Consider the following 22,604-nt stretch of genomic DNA (forward strand, 5'->3'; position numbering starts at 1 on the left):
GTAGCAGTCTCCTCTGTGCCAAGCACTTGCATAGTACCGAATACTTACATGCATATCAAGGAATACAACTGGGAATTTGGGAACAGAGGCTCTGGGATCAAGATAGACCTCGGTCTGAGTCCTGGTTCTGCGTCCTGGTTCTGCCACTTACTGCATGACCAGGGGGAAGGCCTCCCTCTCGGAGCCTGTTCCTCAGCTACAGGAAGGGGATAAAAATGGGACCAACCTCACATCATGCTAAGGGACGGGTGGGGAATCTGAAGCTTGTGATGACAGCCTCTTTCAGTCTCCCCAGTTGTTTTACTGATGACGAAACTAAGGCTTGGAGACTTGTCCAGGGTTGGCAGTGAGCAGAAGGAACTAAGGTAAACCTCAGATTCTTTACCCTGGACCATGAGCAAGTCACGCCCTTTGTGCACCCCTGTCCTGCAGTTTTTCTCCCTGTGCCGTGGAGGAGACGGGGACATTGGAGGGCAGGCAGGGGCACCACCTATTGCTGCTCTGGTCTCCAGATGATTAACACTTTGAAAGAAGCAGCTGTGTGCTTGGTTTTTCCCTTCCTGTCATGTGACAGATACTCCTTTTTAACTCTAATCCCTATCTGTCCACGGGCAAGCCAGGGGTCTCCGGGGTGCAGAACTAAGAATGTCTTCAGGAATTGCTCAGGCCACCCCAACCATGTCCTTGGCCCAAGGCCAGATTCTCTACTCTAATATCCACCAGGTACCATCAGCTGGCAGACTCTGGGGTGGTCAGCAAGCCGCATGCCCACAGGGCCTTAGCCGTACAGTGCCAGCTTTTCCTCTGCTTACTCAGCCTGAATGGCCCAAGCTTTTATTCTAGTCTCCAAAGCCAGGAAATTTACCCAAAACTTCATGTAAATAGCAAAGCTTTAATTCATTTATTTTTTGAGACAGGGTCTCACGATGTAACCTAGGCTGGCCTTGAACTTGCAGTGATCCTCCTGCCTCAGTCTCCTGAGTGCTGGGATTACAGGCATGCACCACCACACCCAGATTGAATTTTATTTTTAATCTGACGGGGAACCTTTAATTTTAAACCAGAACTCAATTCCCTCCACCATTCTGTTTGCAAACCAACCTGGATGAGAACCAAATCAAATTTCCCCATAAGGTCATCATTGAACCTAACCACTGATGATTCGGTTCTCATCCAACTCAATTTGCAAACAGAATCATGGAAAGGATCAAGTTCAAGAACCGAGGCACCACTGTAATTACCAGTATTAATGTTGTTGGTTTTTTTTTTTTTTCCCCCTCTGGTACCGGGAACCGAACTCACGACCTTGCGCTTGCCAGGCAGGTGCTTTGCCGCTGAGCTAAATCCCCAGCCCCTTACCAGTATTAATGGCCTAAGTAATTTTGTGTTTAGTTTGTTCCTTCTGGTCTATGTTCCCTTTTCTCTTCGTCTTTCTCTTATCTTTATTTTCTTCTCATTTGGAGATTAAATACAGTTTCTATTCATTTAAGGGCTTTTCCTCTTCCCTGAGTTTTCCCAAGATGGTGAGGGTGCTTTACTTCTTGCTCTTGTTCCCATTAATTCTACATCATGCTTTTTTTTAAGACAGCGTCTCTCTCTGTAATTCAGGCTGGCCTCAAACTCATGACAATCCTCCTGCCTCAGCCTCCCAAAGGCTACCCTCAGCACTGTGCTTATTTCTTGCTCTTCTCTTGCTGTGTTACTGCCTTTTCTTCATATATTCTGTACTAATCATGTAAACAATCTTCTGCATAACATCATGCAGGTAGTATGAGCATGAGGGATTCAAACTGCCGAGTTTAGAGCCCCTTGACTCTAAAGTCTATCCTTAGGTCCTAGCTGGACACTATGTTGGATCCCCTCTAACTCCAGGTCTTCTCTGTCCCCCTGCCTCACACCTTCCTGGACCCCCTACCTACCCTGTTGTCACTATCCTCTTACCATGCCTAGTTTTTCCCTTGTACTTATCATTATTCAAACTCCTATTTAAATCAGCTGGCTGTTGTCTCTCTCCTTAAGCTCCAGTATTTCAGCCAGGGGTTGAAATCATGCTGGCTACACAAGCAGTGAAGGCGAGGAATGAATATTTGTTAACAACTTGATGAATCCCAGCAGCTAAGTCTTAGTAGGAACATCCACCTACCAACTGCAGGGGAACTGGTGTAATGAAGAGGAAAGGGGGTGTCCTGGGATCCCCACCCCCACCCCAGGCATAGGGGTACAGTCTGTCCACTTCTGGGTCCCAACCCTCCTCTCCCAGGTGAAAAACTGGACTCGGGAGCAAGCAGAGTAAGGTACTAACATTTTTAATACAGTCTGATCAGTCAATTCACATCACAAGCTCAACCTGGGTTTGCTCACGTGGGGCACAACCAAGGCGCATAATTCCCCTACCCGCTGGTTAACTTTCTGGCTCCCAACAGCACTGAAACCCCCTACCTTCCTGACCAGACTGGTATTTTTTAAAATTTTGCATAAAACTATTTCTTCCATAGACTTCAAACAATCAACTAGCCAAGTTAATTATGGTACACCTAAACGAAGTTTAATACTAACCCTAATGTGTGACTGCGGTTTACGAAGAGCTCTGTATCACCTGGGATAGCTTTCAGTAGCAATTCACTACAACTGGTCCTAAAAAATAATAATAATAATAATAATAATAATTAGAGAATTAAAACCCAACAGCAAGTCGAATGGTTAAAATCATGTAAAAACTGGAATTTGGGGTGAAGGCATCCTCAGTAGCTGAGCTTGTCTAGAAGCAAAATGCTAGCCTCCAGCAGGGCTCAAGAAGGTCTGGGGCCTTCCAGCCCGGGGCTAAGCTCAGGGGTACTCTTGGAGGACACCCACTCCATGGTCTAAGGATTGCTGTAGGCTTCTGACTTCCTTAAAAACTGTTGGCCACTGAGGTTATGTGAGTGGGCAGAGACCCCATTGTGATTTCTTTTGAGGGATACAGCATGGGCAGATGAGGAATTAGAGTAGTGGGAGGGGACCAAAATCACTGACGTCCCAGAATACCACAGGGTTTGGGAGAGGAGTCACTAAGAACTGAGCACCCGGAATTCCGGCTTCTACCCCTTAGAGAAACCGGAACTGGTGCTGCCTTCGAGGCTTATGTAGTGTTTTCTGCCTTCGTCCCATACTGGGTTTTGCAGGTATTTCTGCAGAGAATCAGATGAGATCTATTTCTACAAACCATTGGGGGAATGGGTAGCGGACAGGGAGTAGGGCTCGGGTTGGGGAGAGTTAAAAATGAATAAAAATCTCTCAGCTACAGAACCCAAAGACATCACATCTCTCCGCATTCACAGCATTTCTCGGCAGTCCCCGGAAGGCTGTTTCTGTGGGGACGCAGCGTCTGCCTCACTTCCCCTCAGGCCCCATGGGCTGCTGGTCCACCTCAGGATCTACTAAGGATGACGCAAACGCCGACTGAACAATCTGAAACCCGAAAGACTCAAGGAGTGACATGTTCTGCTGCGGGGAGAACGGTGAGCCAAGAGCGGGGCCCAGGTCCCCTAGGGGGCCCCCAAGGGCTCGGACATGCACCTTCTGGATGTGCTTGTTCAAGTAGGACTTAGAGCGGAAAAAACTCCCACATTCAGGACACGGGTACTTCTTCTCCCCATCAGACTCCATTTTGTTTTTCGGGACCGCCATGTCACAGGAGAAAGAGCCATTGGCGCTCTGCTTCTCTGGCGTCTTCAGGTCGCTGGCATCTGAGAGGTCACCATAGGAGTCAGAGCTCTCAATCGGATCCTGATGTGAGCATTTCTGGCCTTCTATGAAAAAAACAAAACACAGGAGAGAGATGAGGCTAGGCTTTGGAGATTCCCCCTCCTGGAGGGGTCACGAGAGGCCAATTCACAGGCCTGTGGAGGGCAGCAGTGGTAAGCCATTGCCCCGGCAGAACCCACAGAGGTTCAGCTGGTCAGTCCAGGAGCCTGGAGTGCCTATGGGGTGAGACAGCAAGGTCCTGGGGCCACCAGCCCCCCTTGCTGTGGGCTCTTCATGCATGTGCACAGGTATCACTCACCATGTCTCAGTCTGCTTCAAGGAAGGGGTATAGAGAGGGGACGTCTACTGCTTCTGCCCAGAATAACTCAAAGACCCCCAACTCGTAGGTGCTCTCTTGGGTGCTTCTGGGGGCAAACTCTTGTGAGGATGCTGAGCAGGAATACCAGTGGCCTTGTCGCCTGCACCAGACTAACTGTAACCCTTGCAAGATAGGCAGAACCAGAACTGTGAGGTCCTCCACCCAGCTCAACCCCATCCAAGGTTCAGACAAAAACCAGCCCAAACACAAAGCCCTTATCACCTTTCTTTTGCCAAAACTCTTCCAGGACCACGTAGCCAACGTATAGAGATTAAAAACCACTCTGAACAACTCAGCTGGGTGTCCCCGCCCAGGGCCCAGGAGCAGCTAGGCCAAAAGACAACCCTCACTGCTGCACCTTGCCTGGCCCACACTGGCGTCCTCCACCAACTAGCAGTTTCCTGCCTGGGTCCAGAGCCATGCCGGGACGGGAGGTCTGTGATGGGAGCATGGAGCATGCCATCTCTGCCATCTGCCAAGCCCTGGCCTCATCCTGAGGCGGCAACAACAACATGACACACCACGGCACAACCTGAATCAACAAGCAAAAGTGGCCCTGGGGAGCTCTCTGCAACCCAACTTGAGTCAGCGGCAATCAGGTCGCTATTTATTGCCATGCATCTCACAAACGCAGCCAGAGACTCTCTGGAAAGGGCCACACACAGCAACTAACCACCTCTATTGTGAGAGAAGCCGATCCCTGGCTCCCACCAACCCACAGGTCAACGGAGGGGAAAACATTCAGCTATAGCGCCACACCGTCCTACAGGGAGGCAGGCAGGCAATGGACAGGCCCAGAGTGACTCATCATGCAAGGTTCCTCTTCCTGCCCCGGGCCTGGGGCATCCCTGCAAGGCTCAGACGGTGGGGGCTGGCCAGGATGGAGGAAGGAGGGCTGGAAAGAAGAGGCAGGGGCTAGACCTCGGCACTGCCCTACAGCCTCACTCGCTGGCCTGGGGCGAGGTACCCACAGTGACATCTATCCTGGAGGCCACCGCCATTCAGGCCTCCCCACGCCCGGCCCAGCGCCCCCACAACACAGTCTGCGCAGAAAAGCAAAGTGCAGAGCAAGGGGTCGCTTGCCTTTGTTGCCATAGGTCCTGGCGCAGTGGAACGCTGCTCCCCCATTCGGGATGGGCTCCTGGTGCCTGGAGACCTGGGGAAGGGGAACACCGTGGTGGGTTTTAACATGGACCTTTAAGTAGGAGGCAGAGGAGAAACCTAAACAAGACAAAAGGAGATGAGATCCCGCGGCCAGCAAGAGATACCTCTCTGCTTTCCCTCGTCTCCTCTGGCCGCTCTGGCTACTATTCCCAAGTCAGCTGCACCTGAAAAAGGGTCCCCTCCTCGGTTCAAAACAGCACAACCACAGGAGCCACACGGGTTGGGATGAAGGTTGGCTAAGTCTACAAGTCAGCTTCTCTGTACAGCCTACTCTGCAAGGCTGTACTGAAGGGCCCAGGCTGGCTGCCTGGTAGGATGCCCTGAAGTCCTGCTCCTGCTAGGGCCAGAGGCCAGCTGCCTCTGGGCTTGCTTGGTGCCATGGTAACAAGAGGTTTGGAGCCAGATGTGGTGATGCACACCTCTGTTTCCAGCAGTCTGGAAGACTAAGGCAAGATTATACATTTCAGTCCCACACAGGCAACTCAGTGACTTAGCGAGACCCTGTCTCAGATTAAAAATAAAATAAAGGGCTGGGGATGCAGTTCAGTATGAAGGCCCTGGGCTCAACCCTTAGTATTGGGAAGAAACGGAAAGAGAGACAGGAAGAGAGAGAGAGAGAGAAAGGGGGAGAGAGGGGGAGAGCGAGAAAGGGAGAGAGAGAAGGAGGAGAAGGAGAAGAAGAGAGGAAGGGAAGGAAGAAGGGCAGGATGGTCAGGTTTGTTGGCACGAGCCTGTAATCCCAGCACTTGGGAGGCTGAGACAGGAAGACTGCCATGAGTTTGAGGCCAGCCTGGGCTACATAGTGAGCTCAAGGCCAGCCTGAACTACATAGTGAGACCCTGTCTCGAAAAGCCAAGGGAGTAAAAAAGAAAGAAAGAAAGGGAGAGACAGAAAAAGAGTGGTCTGAATGGATGTTCCACAGTCCCAGGTCAGCTGTAGGACCACGGCTAGAAATGTAGTCAGACAAGTATGTGGGGCTACAGGGCAGCCACAGGCCTCCAGCCAGCAGAATGACTCCTTAACAGTTGTTAAAGGGACACTGGCACCAATCCAGATGAAGGTACAATGGAATCCCCAAGGAATGTCTCCAGTGGTCCCTCTTCTGTCTATCATTTGTTTCTTTGTTTGTTTTTTGGTCTTTTTGAGACAGGGTCTCGCTCTGCAGTTCAGGCCGGCCTTGAGCTCACTGTGTAGCCCAGGCTGATCTCGAACTCGCAACGATCCTCTTGCCTCAGCCTCCCGAATGCTGGGATTACAGGAGTGCGCCACCACACCCAGCTCTTCTGTCTGTCAGAATATGTTCTGTTTTGCCAACTTTCCTGCCTTCTGAGTAACTCCTTAAGTGACTGCTTAGACCTTTTGAAGAACAACAACAGAAAGTTATGTTAAAGAGGCATAGTCATCTCATCCACGGCAGTCTTTTTCATCTAGCTTGGAGCATCCACCAGGGTCACTTAGAGAAGAAAAAGCAGGATGATCTGTTTGCCTTTATTTTGATTTTTTTTGTTTGTTTTTTTCTGGTACCAGGAATCGAACTCAGGACCTCATGCTTGCCAGACAGGCGCTTAAGCCACTGAGCCATATCCCCGGCCCCCTGCCTTTATTTTGAGAAAGGGGCAATCCAGCCATCTTGTCACTGCTCCAGCTCCTCCTAGATGCTTCGGTCAGTCTGAGCCCCAAGATATCTCAGGCGCCAAGGATACTGAATCTGGTAGGCAGTAAAAGGATTTAAGGTTGGGTTTCACAGGAGGAGATATGCCATCAAACTCCGCTGTGATCAAGGATCAGAGAGTGCCTTTAGCAGGCACCAAAGGTTTTAGTTTAAGGCCCCTTTGGGGTGCCAGTGGCTTGATGGTGTCCCTTTAATCCACTCTAGGTCTGGCTAACACATTCTCAGCACTTTCATTCCCTTTTAAAATTATATGGTCACAGGATCACAGTGTGATCCTTTGCTAAAGGGTCAGAGGCTGGGGTGTACTGTGTAATGTCTGCACAAAACTTATTTTTAAAAATGTCTGAATTGAGCTGGGCATGGTGGCACATGCCTGTAATCCCAGCACTCAGGAGGCTGAGGCAGGAGGATCATTGCAAGTTTGAGACCAGCCTGGGCTACAAAGTGAGCTCAAGGCCAGCCTGAACTGCATAGTGAGACCCTGTCTCAAAATGACAAAAAAACAAAAAAAAAAAAGAAGAAAAGATTGAATTAGCATACCGTTTTGAATGCTGCTGCAACTGTAATAAAAGTTCATCTTTTTTTTTTTTTTTTTCCTGGTACCGGGAATTGAACTCAGGACCTTGAGCTTGCCAGGCAGGCGCTGTGTCACTGAGCTATATCCCCAGCCCTAAAGGTTCATCTTTAGCAAATGCTGATGGTATACCAGGCCCCAGCACATTACATGCATTATTCTGAAGAATTCCCCTGACAACTTATGTTTTGGGAGTTATTATTATAAAGATTTTGAAGAGAAAGATGCAAGAGTGAAGTAACTTTGAAGTGAAGTAACTTTCAGTCACATATACAGTACTGCTACTAAGCGGCAGAGCCGAAACCTGCTGCAACCCCAGTCTTTATACGCTCCCTGGAACTTCACCTTTAACCACTGGCAAGACCCTGAAATGGCCCTATGTCTTGGCCCTGAGGCCTGGAAAGTTCTTTTGAATTTTTGCAGTAAGTTTCATTATCACTAGTGCTTTGCCAAAACAGAAGGTGCTTGTAGACAAAAGGGCTGGCCTGTGGGAAGCTTACTTAACAATACTCCCTATAGCAGAATCTGGCGGTTTCAGATGGAAACATAGGATAGGAAAATTCTCCTTCCTTCTCCAACACAGCTACTTCAAAGAGCCACCTGGACAAGCTGCTGGTGTCCGGCCCTGTCTGGTGGAGCTAGTTGTCTTACACTGCAACTAAGCGGTTAGCCTGGGGGCAGGCACTGGGGGACAGGATGACTGCGCTCACGTAAGCATTCCTAAGAGGCAGGCTGCAGTCAGGAAGGAGTAGACAAGGCTGATGGAAAAGAGGTTCTCAGCCTTGCTCTTAGGTTGGCCCCGTGGGAACTACAGAACCAAGGGGAACTGGGAGACACGGGCCCCGAGCCACCATCACAAGATAGCAGAACTTTCTGAATGTGATGATGTCACTTTAGAATGGAACGTTTTCCTTGGTTTTTAATTCCTTTCAGGGCTTCTGAAGTAGTATGAAGCCCTCCCTGTGCATGCCAGGGCAGGTCCACTGCAATCAGAGTGGACGGGCAAGGAGCGGGAAGCGCCCAGGAATTATTATATTTACTCCTCGTATGGAAAGCTGTACCAGAGGAATACAGCAGAGCAGATGCTCAGGAAAAACTTCCTGTGTTTTCCTGAAAAACAGTCTGAGGAACACTGGCTGGGTCCTCTTGACTTTACCCCAGCTGTAGACTGTACTATCTATAGCGAAACCACTTGGCAGGGTGGCAAGAATGGATCCACAGCTGCCACTTAAAGCCTAAAATTTAAACACAGAGCAACTCGGGAGCCAAGTGTTGGGATGAAACAGAAGCTAAGTTTCTGAAAAGAACACATCTTCGAAGCCAGACGTGTTTAGCCGGAATTCTAAGCTCACCCACCCTATTCACCACCGATTAACCGACAGCCAAAGAATTCGCTTGATCCGGGCATCCACGTGATGCAGACTAACAACCAGCCAGCCCTGCTCCTCCTCACTCCAGGGAGGAAGAGTTTATTAGCAAAAGGCCTCTGCTTCTCAGGTGCACTTTCTTGCCTGGTGTCCCTGAAATTCACACAGCAGACACAAATTCTCCTTGGGCAGTTTCTGCATCTATGCAGGAATTGCAGCCTGCCTTTCCCATGTCCATATTCCGGAGAGGCCATACCCAACTGTGTATGTTGGGGGGACTGTGTCAGGCCAAGGGAATGCTGGTTGCCTGCGTCCATCCACATGTGAGCTCGCCTTTTAGCTAATGATGTTTGGATCCAAATGTCTCTGTCAAAGGCAGATTCCTGACCAACTCTCTCTTCCCAGGACATATACATATGTACAAATACTCTGCTACAGGGCTGGGGATTTAGCTCAGCGGCACAGCGCCTGCCTGGTAAGCACGACATCGTGAGTTCTATTCCCGGTACCGGAAAACAAAAAAACAAAATACTCTGCTATAGAAAAACAAATTTTTAGGGGGGGTAGAGGAGTCAAACTCAGGACCTTGTGCTTACCAGGCAGGCACTGTGCCGCTAAGCTATACCCATGGCCTCACAGAAAATATTTAAAAAAGAAGAAAATAACCAGGCCAGGTCCTTCTCTCCTTTCCACCATTCAACTCAGCTGATTTCCTCAAACCGCGGAATGTCGGAACAAGCTTTTCTAGCTGTAACGGTCCCTCTATAGGAAATGATCTTCCTCTACAAATGGTAGGCAACACATGTCCTGGTATGTCTGAAGGACAAAGGGTCATCTGTTTCTTAATCTTGCATGTGACTCACTTGTGGAGTTAGGGGCCCATAGGCTGCTTCCTTCTTGCCCATTCTTCATAGTGAAGAGTCATTTTTGAGGCAAAGCCTACGTAAGTCAAGTCTTTAGTTAAAGTGACTGATGAACAATTATTGGACTGAAGGATCCCAGCAGGCACCTGGAAGTTCATCTGATTTAATCAAAACTGGTCTCACCAGCAGGCTAACTTTAGCCTTTTGCTTGAACCTTTGAAGAGATAAGATAATTCTTATTTATTTATTTATTTCCTTTCCAGTGCTGGGGATCGAACCCAGGGCCTCGCACATGCTAGGCAAGCATTCTACCACGGACCTACACCCTCAGCCATAAGAACATTCAGTTTGGCCAGGTGAGGTAGAATATCCCTATAATTCCAGCTACTTGGGAGGCCGAAGCAGGAAGATCACGAGTTCAAGGCCAGCCTGAACAACTCAGCAAGACCCTGTCTCAAAAAGGGGTGGGGTTGGGGCTGGGGATTTAGCTCAGCAGCACAGCGCCTGCCAGGCAAGCACAAAGTTGTGAGTTCAATTCCTCGTACCGGAAAAAGGAAAAAAAAAAAAGGGTGGGAGAATGTTCTGGGGATAAAAAGCTCAATACTCCCTGGGTTCAGTCACTAGTATACATGAACAAATATCAGTCATTTGAGCAAATTCTTGGTAATTTTAGGACAAATGATAACACAGAACTCTCTGGATTCTGATTCCAATGTCCCAGAGTCTCACTATGTAGTGCAGGCTGACTTCCAATTTCTGGCAATCCTCTTGCCTCAGTCTCCGCGAGTGCTGAGATTACAGGATGCCTCACCACGCCTAGCTTGTCTCTTCCTATTTCTGTCCAAGAAATGAAACCAGGAGTAGTTGGGGCTGGGGATTTAGCTCAGCGGCACAGTGCCTGCCCGGCAAGCGCAAGGTCGTGAGTTCGATTCCCGGTACGGGGGGGGGGGGGGGGGGGGAAAACCAGGGGAAGCAACCTGCCCCCCCTTTTTTTTTTTTCCTCCTCTTCTGATAAAACACTAAAAGTACCCAGTGTAGGCTGGACCATAGCTTTCTTTTGTCTTCTTAGAGGAGTGATTTCCTGCTTTGACTGTAGAACCAAACGATGTATTAGCCTGTGATCCAGATCTGAGATGGCCTTTCTGAGAAAAGGTAGGCTCTGGTTTTACTCTTCCGCATTCTCTACCCCAAGCACACAGTTTGTGGCTGATGCCCAAGTCCTCTTTATCAGCTCTCAGGGAAAAAAATCCTGACATACAACAGTTATTGACTTTGCCACATCAGCTCTCTCCTAAATGGGTCAACTTTCCCAGCTGGTCTCTGCTGCTATCAGCTCTTCTTTTCTCCTGAGCTGGGTTCCCAGAGCCCTAGGTCTCCTGTCCAGCTCCTGCCCTACTCTCCCATCTGGGCTAGGATTTCTAGGTTTTGTCATTAGCGTCTTTCTCTACTCTTACTGGTTCTCAGCCTCTAGTCTCTGACTCCAGTTCTGGGGCTGGGAACACTGAAAACTTGACAAAAGGCCTGCCAATGGCACACTACAGAGGGTTCAGTTATTTGCCAGGAAGCCAGGTCAAGATGAAGGAAGAAAAGCAAACTGCTTTTTCTAGGGCTGGGGCAGCCCCAGTAAAGGCCATCCTGATCACTCTTCACCCACATACAACCCCACTGCTTGTTCCCCAGAGGACACTCCCACTAGAAATGGGCTGTGACATGTCAGGAGACAGGATGGATGGCTTAAACAGCTTCAATTATCATTGCTCCCCTCTCACAGCAGGTTTCCTGGTGGAACAAACATCCACATTCAGTGGCCATCATGAACAGCCCCCCAGGTGTGCAGTATCGAGGAGGCCCCCAATTCTAGGACACCAGGAACACCCAGGTACTCAGCGATCTCCCTCCACCCAGAACCTCATGGAAACAACACAGGCACCCAAGGAGTCCAGCCAAGGCCTGCAGGAGCTTTGTGCCTTGTCTAAAACAGAATCTGAGCAAATAACGTCTTTTCTACCATCGGTACTAAGTGTAAGGGTTGGGCTTTGTGAGTTCAGAGAACTTCTACCTACCTTGTGTCCTGGAACCCTCACAACTCTGTGATGTAAGATAAGAGGGTGTTCTTAACCCCATTTGAGAGAAATCACTGAGGCTTACAAGGGGAAGAGAGAGCTCAAGGCCACACGGTGAAGGGCTAAGACTAAACCCAGCGTCCTCTGACTCCCAGTTCAGTGTTCAGGCCGCCAAACCATACCTCAGATTCTCAGCAATGTTGGGACAAGAGCGCCGTGGGAGATTAAGGATGTCCCAGCAACACCCCCACCTGGCCAAAGCAAGCGCACCATGCAGAAGCACCTGCACATCCACATTGACAGCGGCCCCAACTCCTCCAGCACAGACGCGGACCCATCAGCCCCCACTGACACTGCTTGCAAAACACAAACTTCCGGCAATTCCAATAGCCCGTTTGACCCAGCAGAGCCTCAGGGACAAGACTGACTTCATCTGTCACAACACCACTGCCGCCACTAGATGCAACCTAGGCCGACCTCTTCATCAAGCACACTGTCCTGCTCAGAGCATCTTCCCCTCCCTCGCTCGTCAAGGTCACAATCTACCTGAATTTGGGGTCTCTTCTGACCATTTGTGCTAGGAAGTTTCTGCCTCTCCAGACTCGACCTCCTTCCCTGGCCGCTGAATTGCATGTGCCAGGGGCCCAGCCAGCAAAATCTTTGAAGCAGGACCCCTTTATGTCCCGCTCTGGAACCTAGTGACTCCCCCACCAACCACAATAGTTCAGCACTGTTTGCAAAATGCCTCCATCCTACCACCTAAGCAGCAGGTATGTTTGGGCCCAAGCCTGGGAATCACCTGTCTCAGTCCTATCTGCTGGTCTCCTGGGACCTCCCATCCCAAGCACTCCAAGCTTCTTGGGAAGGAAGGGGTTGCAAACAGCTAGCTGGGTTGATGAAAATATTTGTCATTCAGTGAGAAGGGAGGGCTGTGCAGAGTGCAGTTGGAAGTAAGGTGCTCAAGACACCCCTGGGCTTCCAACACAAGTTCAGGCTCCTCTGGAAATGAGGAAAGAGTGGGGAGATTACCTCGATTACAAATACTGCAGAAGTTGCTGGGCCCCTCGCTGTGCTTCTTCAGGTGGTCTGCCATGTACGCTGCCCGCAAGTACTTCCCACACACCTGGCAGGGGACCTTGTCTTCATGACAGGCTAGATGGGAGCGCAGACGGTCTCGTGTAGCAAAAGAAGCATTGCAGGTCTGAGGGCAGAAAAGAAAACAAGATGAGTGAAACCTAGTACTCCACACCTGACCAACTACACTGTGAAGCAAAAGTAGCTCCTGCCCATTGTATGATTCCCTTTAGAATTTTTTTTTTTGTCTTTTTGAGACAGGGTCTCGCTATGCAGTTCAGGCTGGCCTTGAGCTCACTTTGTAGTCCAGGCTGGTCTCGAACTTGCAACGATCCTCCTGCCTCAGCCCCCCGAGTGCTGGGATTACAGGCGTGCGCCACCACGCCTGGCCTCCCTTTAGAATTAAGAGAGCTACGGAGTTTGGCTCATGGTCTTTACCCAGAATACCAAGTGGCTGCTCTTATTTCCTAAGATGCCTCCTCACAGGACACCTGAGTTGGAATGACAAGTTCTTTACCATAGACATGCCCAGGACATAGCAAGCTAAATCCTGTGCTCCTCTGCAAAGCAAAGAACTAAGTCCTTATTCATCTTCAACCATGAATCACTGACTTTAGGTACATAGGCTGCAAATGAATTACAGATAAGTTGTTGGCATATAAACCAGTCTTCCTATCCTCCACACTGGGCTTTTCCTTCAGTGCTTTATAAAAAGAATTCAGTTTATTCATTTTAGCCGAAAGGGACATTAGTCTTGGTCTCAAGGCAATGGAAAGGCAGGTCAAAGCACAGAGATAACTCCTCATATTTTCAATTTATATTGAAAAAGCAGCCTATAAAATGATAGTGCCAATTCTGCTAATATGAAAATTAACAGAAAGAACGAGCCGAAGGAAGACCCAAGCCTTCAAGAGTATCTGTGAAACGCTGAGGTGGGGAAGTGCCCGCAGGAACAAGGAGGAGGGTACCAGCCACTGACTGAGCAAGCCCAGGCTGTCACCTGTTTGAAGCATTTGTCTCGCACTCTCCACCCTGACAGCAGTCCCCCAAGGTGCACAGTGTGAGCACCTCCAGGAGCACACGGCCACGGAAAACCAATTCACAGCATAAGGTCAAGTGTCTGAGGAGTTGAAAGTTAGCACCTGTGCCCTGCACCAAGGCCACAGGTCACCAGACTTCTCCCCACATTTGAAGACCTGACTCCATCCCAGGCATTCTCTCTCCCCAACATCCTTTCCTCTGCTGGGTGTGCAAAGGAGAGCAGAAGGCCTGAGAGAGATGCATCTAGTAATTCTCAAGCTGTGTGGGCTGTATGTAGGGGCTTCAGGGGTTCTGGTCAGGATTGACTCATTTCTTTTCTCCATGCTTGCATGAGTGCGTGTGTTTACTGTTTTAGAACTGTAAGAGAAAGCAACATTCACCTTTGAGAGCGTTGCAGAGTGTCTGTGATCCCACTGAAGAACTCCACCCCAACAGCTTGCTAGAATGGAGCTGCCTCTATAATCTGTTTAGAAGTGGCTTCTGAGAACCTGAGATCTTGAGGTAAGTGTCTGAGCATGATCACCACACACAGACCTTTATCCATCTCCTTACTGTACAAAGCAAGATGCCATCATTTACTATCCATCCCAAATACTTGCACTACAATCCTTGCTACTCCTAGTCATTGTTTTTTTAAGTAAATGTTACAAGTTTGGAACAATTTATACAAGTGAAACAGTGCATTTGTTTTGTGTGTGTGTGAGCACGCATGTTATGGGTTTAATTAACAAGGAAGCTAACTTCAAAAACTGAACTTGCCCAAAGCCTAAGACTCAACTACTATAGAAAGTAGCAGTCTGAGCACCCTCCCCACGGTCAGGCCAGTACACCACCAATCTTCTCAGTTACCCTGACATCTTCTTATCTTTTCCAACTTAACGCTGAGCAAATGGAGGCTCTGAGAGTACAGCTCCGATGGGAACCAGCCCAAAGTCTGTGTGCTACCCATCTCCAAATCCAGGAGACGGGGGATCTTGTGAGTGAAAGGTCTTGACCCTCATTAACACAGTATATCTGGTCCTAGGGCTCCCCTGGCCAGGAAGGGCGAAAGGATTTGTGCAGAGATTTCTACGTGACTCAGAAAACATCCTGGACACTTGGTCTCATGGTCACAGGGAGGCCCCACCTCAATGGTCATAGAGACCTCATGACCTGGTGATGGGCTACCTGTTTGAGAAGAAAATTCACAGCCCATTTGTCCAGGAACAGGAGCTGGTTCTGCCAGGCAATGACCCGAGGAGCACACTTCCAATGGTGAGAGGGAATTGTGTTATGAGCCTTGCAAGTAGAAAGAACCAGTATGGACCAGGTGTTAAAAAAAAAAAAAAGGAACTTAAAGCATGCATTCAGGATTGTGCCTTCCATAGTCCCTGGGAGAGGGCGCCACTAGAGGGCTATGAAAGAGATGCCTTGTTTCTCTTGCCAGCCTTCTTTCAGGATCTCTCCTCTGAACGCTTTGCCTGTCATGCTTTGCTACCTAAAGATGATGGACAGCCAACCCTCAATTACCCACAAGTGGATTATCTGTATGAGGATTAAACTAAGCGAAATTCAAATCCCGGACTGAGCTGGCTCTCCCCACCCCATCCTCCACTGATTATTTCTCAAGAAATGAAAGCTACCTTTAGTCTGAGCAAACTTTTTTTTTTTTTTTTGGTTTTTCTCCGGTACTGGGAACCGAACTCATGACCTTACGCTTGCCAGGCAGGCGCTTTTGCCGCTGAGCTAAATCCCCAGCCCCAGTCTGAGCAAGCTTAACAAGTAATATAAATCTACTGCTGGGGGAAAAAAACCCACACATACACAACAAAAACTTTCACCGTGTTACAAAACTAATGTCAAAGTGATGGTTGGCTTCTCTGTGCCAGGAATGACCCTCCGTGGCTGCAGCGCCCAGGGTTTTCTGAGGTAAACTGTGGAAGTGTGAGTCCAAGTCTAGGCCTGCCAGAAGCTCAGAGAACACAGAACATGAAAAGCCAGGCCATACAACCCATTAGAAAAGTGGCTGAGGGAGAGCTAGATCTCAAAGGCGACACCCAGGCCCTCCATGCTGGGTCCACTCAGGAGAAAAGCACTCCCTGTCCTGGAAACCGGGAGAAGACAGAGGAATCTTGACGAGAGAACAGCCAGCCAGCCAGCTGCAGAATGCTGATGCCTGCGGTGCCTGGGCAGCCTGCCACTGTTAGAAGGCAAACCTGCCCGGTCCCGGTCCAGCCCTCCTGAGTCTGGGTCAACATCACTCCTCACCGAGCCAGTCGTGCTTGCCTCCGTTTCCTCAAGCTTTTCTTTCTGACACCAAGCAGCTTCGGAACGGAGGCCCAAATGGTACCAAGGACACGAGTGCCTACCGCTAAACCTGGCGGTCTTCGAAGTCTGGTAGCCTCAGGGGGCATTTTGAGCAGCCCAGAAAACCTAAGGGCAGTGCTTGGAGATCCAGCTCCACGGGCCTTCTCAGCCTCCTTTTTGAGTGTACCCCAGTTCATTCCTTCTCTAACCAGCCTGAGAAACGGGGCTGTTGGGAGCGATGAAAGGTCTGAGCTGCTCTAGCCTCTCAGCTTCAGGCACACTCCACATAATCCAGCAGTGCCTGGGGCCGTGGGTGGTGGAGACTACCAAGCCTCACACTTCGTGCCTCTATCTTCACATGGCCTTTCCCCGCTAAGCTGAAGCACCAGTCTCTGTAATGAGCTCCTTTCATCGTCCGCAGCATCAGGAGCAGCTAGAGGCATGGCTCAGGCCCAGCCTGCGGGGGCGCAAGGAACCAACTCCCAGAGAGCCATCTCCACCTCTGATGCTTTCAGCGTGCCACACCGTGCCAAACGGATGCCCCTGCTGTTTAATCAAGCTCAGGCACAGCTGGCCGGCCAGCCCAGAGCATGAGAGCCACCATGTCTTCACCTGCTGGGTCCTTCTTGGGGATACCTGGCTACAAGGCTAACCACGGACCAGCAGATGTGGGAGAGTGTGTGCTGAAGGGGCGGGCAGGAGTGGACCTGTACATCAAGGGACAGTGATGTCAGTGTTATGACACAGACCAAGGACAAAACACACAAAGCCTCAAAAGTTAGAATGAAAACTTTATCATCACTGCTGTTCTCCCCACAGAGCCTGCGGGGGGCGCTAAGGGACACACCAAGGGGATCCGGAGGTTCTACATTTCTTTTATCAGCTCCTAAAGCCACATATTGGGGTGGCCCAATATAAAGCCACATGTTAGTTTAGTTCCTGAGCAGACCAGCTTAAAAAAAAAAAAAAAACCTCAAAAGCATGAAAATCTAATTCATTGCCAGAAACAAAAGCAGGACCTGAGCAGGAAGGGAGGAGGGCAGCACAGGTGACCCTAGTTGGAATTGTGCCAGAGGCTCATCTGGAGGCAGATCCAATCCCACAGTGGGAGAAGGGGTAGCCAGACCCTATCCTAGAGACCCCACGCCTTATGGGAAATGATGCCGGGGGAGGGGAAACAGAGAAGCTGGTGGCTTAATTCCTAGGAAAGCACCAACCTCCAAAACCACCCTGGCAAAGACAGATGCCCAGGGGGGCCACCTCTTAAGTGAGATGGGGTAGAGAGCCCAGAAAGAAACTTGGAGGCCATAGGGGGAATCCAGAAAGGTTCTCCTTGCGACTACTACCTGGGAGCCCTGAGTAGAGAAAGCTCCAAGTCATCCCTGGAAGAGCTGAGCTGGGCAGTGGGCAGGAACCACCTTGCTGGCCTCTCCCAAAAGCAGGGGTCTCGGCCAGCCACCATTCACTTCCTCTACCATAAACCCTCTTCAGAGAGGCCAGTGCTAGCCTACAGGCCACTGGGTGAAGGCCCGGCTGCCCTCTGGGGCGGTCCAGCCCTGCCTTAGATATCCCGCCGGGGCTGGGCAGAAGAGAGTGTTGCTGGAGTGTGCTGCGCCCAGGTTTTCAAGGGCTGGGAATGACTTTTTTAGAGAAAGGGAAAAGGCGGTGTCAGGAACCGAATGGGACGACCTCCACAAAGCAGGCTGGGCAAAGTCCCATGATGGCAGGTCGCTAGGAAGAGGTTCCAGGGGCGGCAGGCCGCTGCTGCTCCCAACCCACACCTGGAAAAAGGGCAGAGAGTGCAGGTTACCCCCCCAGGCCACCGGGCATGCCCCCACTGCCCTCTGGGCTCCTCCTATTCTGCCCGGGCTACTCAGCACACTACCTGGGAGAGTCAGAATGTGCCGTGATGAGAAAACCAAGAGACAGAGAGAGAGAAGGCAGCAGGCAGAGACAGATCCCAGCAGGCCCACCCTGGGTCGCCCTTCTTGGGAAAGGTTGCCTTGCCCCTGTCTGTGAACACTGTCCACACCTGGCCCCTGGGCTCTTTGTCCTACTACAGTGCATCCGCCCCCGCTACGGATATCGAGGAACCCTCCCCCTTTGCAACCAGTTAGCTAAGGAGAAGCAGCTCGTCTCTGCTAGAGGTTCTGGTGAGCGACCTACAACGTTACACTGCCCTCAGGAATAGCTGGCAGGAACTTGGCAAGGGATGTCAACCAAGGAGAAGAAAGAGGCGTGTTTTCCATTCACACAAATATTCAGTGGCCAGGAGAGGAAATTCAATTTTCTGGGTGCCAGCAGAGCCCCGATACTGATCAAGCAGATGTGGGTAAGAATCTGGCCCAGCCTTCCCTACCTGCGGCTACCACACAGAGCGCTCAGAGGAAGGTAAGACCCTAGCTCGCCAGTCCTCCAGAAACCCTGACTGTTTGTACTCACGGCTCAGGAGAGGTTACACAGGTGCCAGCACTCAGAGACAAGACCACCCCTTCCCTCCTTCCTGCCCCACCCCACCGCCCTGCCTTGACTGAGGGGACCCAGAAAGAACTCCGCAGCAGTCAGATAAGGAGTTATTGGCTGGATCATGAGGAGCCCTTTCAAAATCCCAGCAGTCCCTGTGAACTGCTGGAAACCAGCAGCCTGGCCCAGCGAGGTGCCAGGTCCCCCAGGACAACACTTGTACAATGTGGCCCACCATCCAAGGAGCCAACGAACACCAGGAGAAAAAAGCCAAGCAACAGAGTGAAGACGAAGACAGGGTGGGGACCGGGACCAAGCAACCAGGAAGGAGGGAGCATCAGCCAGGGAGGAAAGAAGGACTGAGATAAAGAACAAAGGAGGGCTCAGGGAGGGTAGAGGGACAGGGCGGGGAGGTGTGCAAAGCAGTGGTCAGTCAGCCGGCCCTAGCACACACTGCAGGTCGCTCGTGGGCACAGCTGTGAGAACAGCAACGTTCTCCTTCCGCCCATCTTTGCCCTGGCCCGACCCCTACCTGACACTTGTGAGGCCGCTCAGAAGTGTGCACCTGCTTGATATGTCCGTTCAAGTGATCAGGCCTGGAAAAGAGAGAGCCAAGAAGGACTTTAAAACAAGGTATCAGCCAGGCATAGTGGCACACGACTGTAATCCCAGCACTCAGCAGGCTGAGGCAGGAGGATCGACACAAGTTTGAGGCCAGCATGGACTACATAGTGAGTTCAAGGCTAGTCTGAACTACACAGTGAGACCCTGTCTGAAAACAAAATAAAACATAAGCTTTCAAGATGGGGCACAAACATGGCCAGACCCCACCACCCACATCCATTGCTGGAAGACGATTCCTCTTCCCCACCCCAGTATGACAAAGACAAAGTCACCACCCAGCTCTGGCTCCATAGGCCTAGGCTTCTTTGCCCTGGTTTTCTCTAGAGGGGGAAGGGAACATTTGTCTCTGATGTTGCCACATTCTCCCCACCCCCCACCAGTTCCCCCTAACAGAAACTCAATGATTTCTAGGACTGGAGGCTGCAGCTTTAAAATGAAACAGGGCTGCCTTGCTGCGGCCTTTCCGGGAGGGGGGTGTGATTCATTGTCCAGACTAAAGCCCCTTAGAAACTCAGTGTTCCCCTCCCCCAGCCTCTCCCGCCACAGCAGCCAATGAATGCCACCCGGATGGAATTCAGTCCCCAGAGGCCATCCATGGAGCCTTAAGTCCCCAGCTGGGCTGGTAAGCCAGATGCCCGCCAGAGCAGGTGGGCAGGGGCTGCCTGACCGGTAAGACTGGTTCCTGTGGGGCCCCTCTGAGGGAGCTCAGCATCCCGAGGTTCACACACAAGGTCCTCAGGATTCAAGTTAAAATCACCCTTCTATTCTGACTATTCTCCAAGAGAAAAACAGAACAGCCTTCTGTGTACAGACAAGTCCTCAGTTCCTCACCAGGCTCACTAGAAAGTGAATATAAAAGAGGTCCTGCCCTCCTTCCATCCTGTCCGGAGAACACATGGAGCACCTGTGGGTTCCTTGAGCTCTGGACCCACCAGGTCAGAGCAGATGAAAGATTACGGCATTCTAAGGCAGCTCTGGGTGCCTGGCTCTGGATCTCTGGATCCCAGGGTCATGTGAGGTGCAAAGCTGGAGCCTGCTAGATCCAGGATCCCCAGTGCTCTGTGCTAGAGGGGCTGGTGCCTCGGGAGTGTAAGGAGTCCCAGATGCACTTGTTCCAGTTCCTCCCTCAACAGCCATTCGAGAGGAAGGAAAGTCGAGGGAGGAGCCCAGCCTCCTGCCCCCAAAACGGGGCCCCACGCCTGGTGCCAGAAACACAAAGGGATCCTAGGGAGAAGAATGGCAAGGCCTGGTGGCTCTGGCCTGAGAAATCCAGTCCCTTCCCACAGGCCCCAAGGAGGAGAGACAGTAGGGCAAGCCTAGTGCCAAAGAACTTGCCTCAAGGAAGAGAAAGCAGCTCTTGGCCACACCATTTCAAAATGAGGGCCCTTAAGACACTCTCCTAAACCTGGCATGGCCCTGTGAGGGCGAGGGACCCACCCCTCAACAAGTGCCACATCCCCAGGTCTGGGAACTGTCCCATGGGCCAGGGCTAGGATGGGGTGGGGGGGCTGCCCTTCTCACCTGGAGAAGCCTTTCCCACAGCTCTGGCAGATGTAGGGCTTGCCCACAGACCCGTCATGGGACCGCACATGGTAGGACATGCGGTCTTTTCTCTTGAACCGCAGCCCACACACGGGACAGGAGTAGGGCTTCTCTCCAGAGTGGGACAACTTGTGCCGATTGAGATGGTACACGTCACGGAAGATCTTGCCGCAGATCTCACAAGCCACCTGCTTCCTGGTCCGGCTCCTCTTTCGGGGGCCATCGGGATCCTCTGAGATGGGTAGCCCATTCTCACCCAGCCTTGGAGGAGGAAGGTCGATGTAACCCAGCTGGAGGCTGGTGACACCATGCTGGGCCTCATGCTGCCGGAGGCGGTTGGCATCAGTAAACACCTTCCCACACAGGCCACAGGGAAGGATGCCTGCCTCCCTCAGGCCCCCAGGGGACCCTAACATTGAGTCCAGCAGGTTGGCCTTCCTTGGGCGGCCCCGGCCTCGCTTGCCAGTCAGTGGAGGGGTGCTGGATGCCACACTGGGGAATGGGGAAGTCAGCAGCTGGGGGGACAAGGGTCCAGCCACCATGGGCAAGCGGTCCACCCCAGGTAACACAGGCAAGGAGGCTTGGCTCGAAATGGCTGCACCAGCAGCTCGGGCAGCTTCCTCTTCAGGCTGCATGCTGCCTGCGATGCCATTGCTGTTGGCAGCCAAGGCTGCCCCGTTGGTCATGTCCAAAGGGAAACCCAAGTCAGAAGTTCCCGGGGGTCGAAAGAGCATGATGTCTGCCCGGGCAGGGGGCACCAGGATCTGCACGTTAGACTGTTTGATGACTTCCTGGCAGATCTCGATAACCGACCTCATCAGCAGGAACTTGGCGGCCGTCATGAGCTCGGGGAAGCTCTCCAGGCGGACCACGATGCGGGAAGTGTAGGCGAAGTCCAGAATGTCCCCAAACACCTTGGAGCTGATGGTGTGCATCTCAAGCTCTCGGCTGCCCCCGGCCCCGCCGCCCGGGGCTGCCGCTGCGCCCCCCACATCAGCGGGACCCCCGTCGGCAGCGCCGCCATCGCCCAACTGGGCGCTGAACACCGACTCAAAGTACTCGCTGCAGGCGGCCAGCACGGCGCGGTGCGCTGGGAAGCTCTCATCGCCTACCCGCAGGAGCACGTCGCAGAAGCGCCCGCCGTTTTTGCGCTGCTGGTTCAGATTGTGCAGCATCTCCGTACTGTGTCTGCTCACCTGGTAGGTGTAGCAGCCCGACGGGCCGCAGGAAGCGTCGTTTACCCGCTCCATGGCCGCCGCCCCCTCCCCACTTGCCGGGCCGCCGCACCCGCCCGCCCCCTCCCTTCCCCTAAGCCGCGAGAAGCGGGGCGCAGCGGAAGTGTCCACACTCTCCCCACGTGCGGGCCCGGGGCTCTGTAGTCTCGCAGGTGCGCCTAGCGCACACGCCCCCTGCCCGGATCCGAATGTCTAGACCGCTGGGTGCACCACCCCACACATAGCTGCCCCCACCCACGCTGGATCGCGCGCGGCTCTCTCCTCTCAGCCTGCCCGCCTCCCCTTCTTCTACCTTCCGGGGGTGGGGGGACGCGAGCAAAGAGGTGCGCCCCTCCTGCCAACGCGCCTGCCACCTCCCCTCCCGCCCGCCAGGCGGCGCCGGCGCGCGGCCAAGAAGCGCGCGCGCACGTGGGGAGGAGAGGGAGGAGGGGTCCTCCGCGCAGGCGCGCGTGCGCGTTCCGCGGCTTTTCCCGGGCCCGCTGGGGGCGCGCGCTGCGTCCCCTGCAAAGCGCGAGCCGGGGCGGGGGCGCTGGA

The 22,604-nt window shown here is 52.0% G+C and overlaps 1 protein-coding gene and 1 long non-coding RNA gene across 5 annotated transcripts in view; one reads left to right on the forward strand and one right to left on the reverse strand.

The window, feature by feature from the left end:
- Positions 1 to 2,290: 2,290 nt before the first annotated feature.
- Patz1 (POZ (BTB) and AT hook containing zinc finger 1) overlaps positions 2,291 to 22,604 on the reverse strand; it is a gene marked incomplete in the record, with an annotated part of 21,790 nt that continues 1,476 nt past the window's right edge. Inside the window, 5 exon segments of one of the 3 annotated variants that reach the window (XM_005396307.2) lie at positions 2,291 to 3,788; positions 5,186 to 5,323; positions 12,835 to 13,006; positions 19,202 to 19,265; positions 20,815 to 22,604. In XM_005396307.2, the coding sequence (XP_005396364.1) occupies positions 3,370 to 3,788; positions 5,186 to 5,323; positions 12,835 to 13,006; positions 19,202 to 19,265; positions 20,815 to 22,085 (2,064 nt within the window). 3 annotated transcript variants of the gene reach the window in all.
- LOC102008595 lies at positions 9,497 to 15,557 on the forward strand. Of its 2 annotated transcripts, none has more exons than XR_001236290.1 (5): positions 9,497 to 10,098; positions 10,812 to 10,894; positions 11,514 to 12,575; positions 14,276 to 14,421; positions 14,945 to 15,557. It is a non-coding gene; the product is annotated as an uncharacterized LOC102008595 (long non-coding RNA). The 2 variants fall into 2 exon arrangements; XR_001236291.1 differs by having other exon boundaries at positions 11,514 to 11,621.

Source organism: Chinchilla lanigera, unplaced genomic scaffold (assembly GCF_000276665.1).
Source record: "Chinchilla lanigera isolate Chin_1 unplaced genomic scaffold, ChiLan1.0 scaffold00054, whole genome shotgun sequence".
In the NCBI taxonomy this organism is placed as follows: Eukaryota; Metazoa; Chordata; class Mammalia; order Rodentia; family Chinchillidae; genus Chinchilla; species Chinchilla lanigera.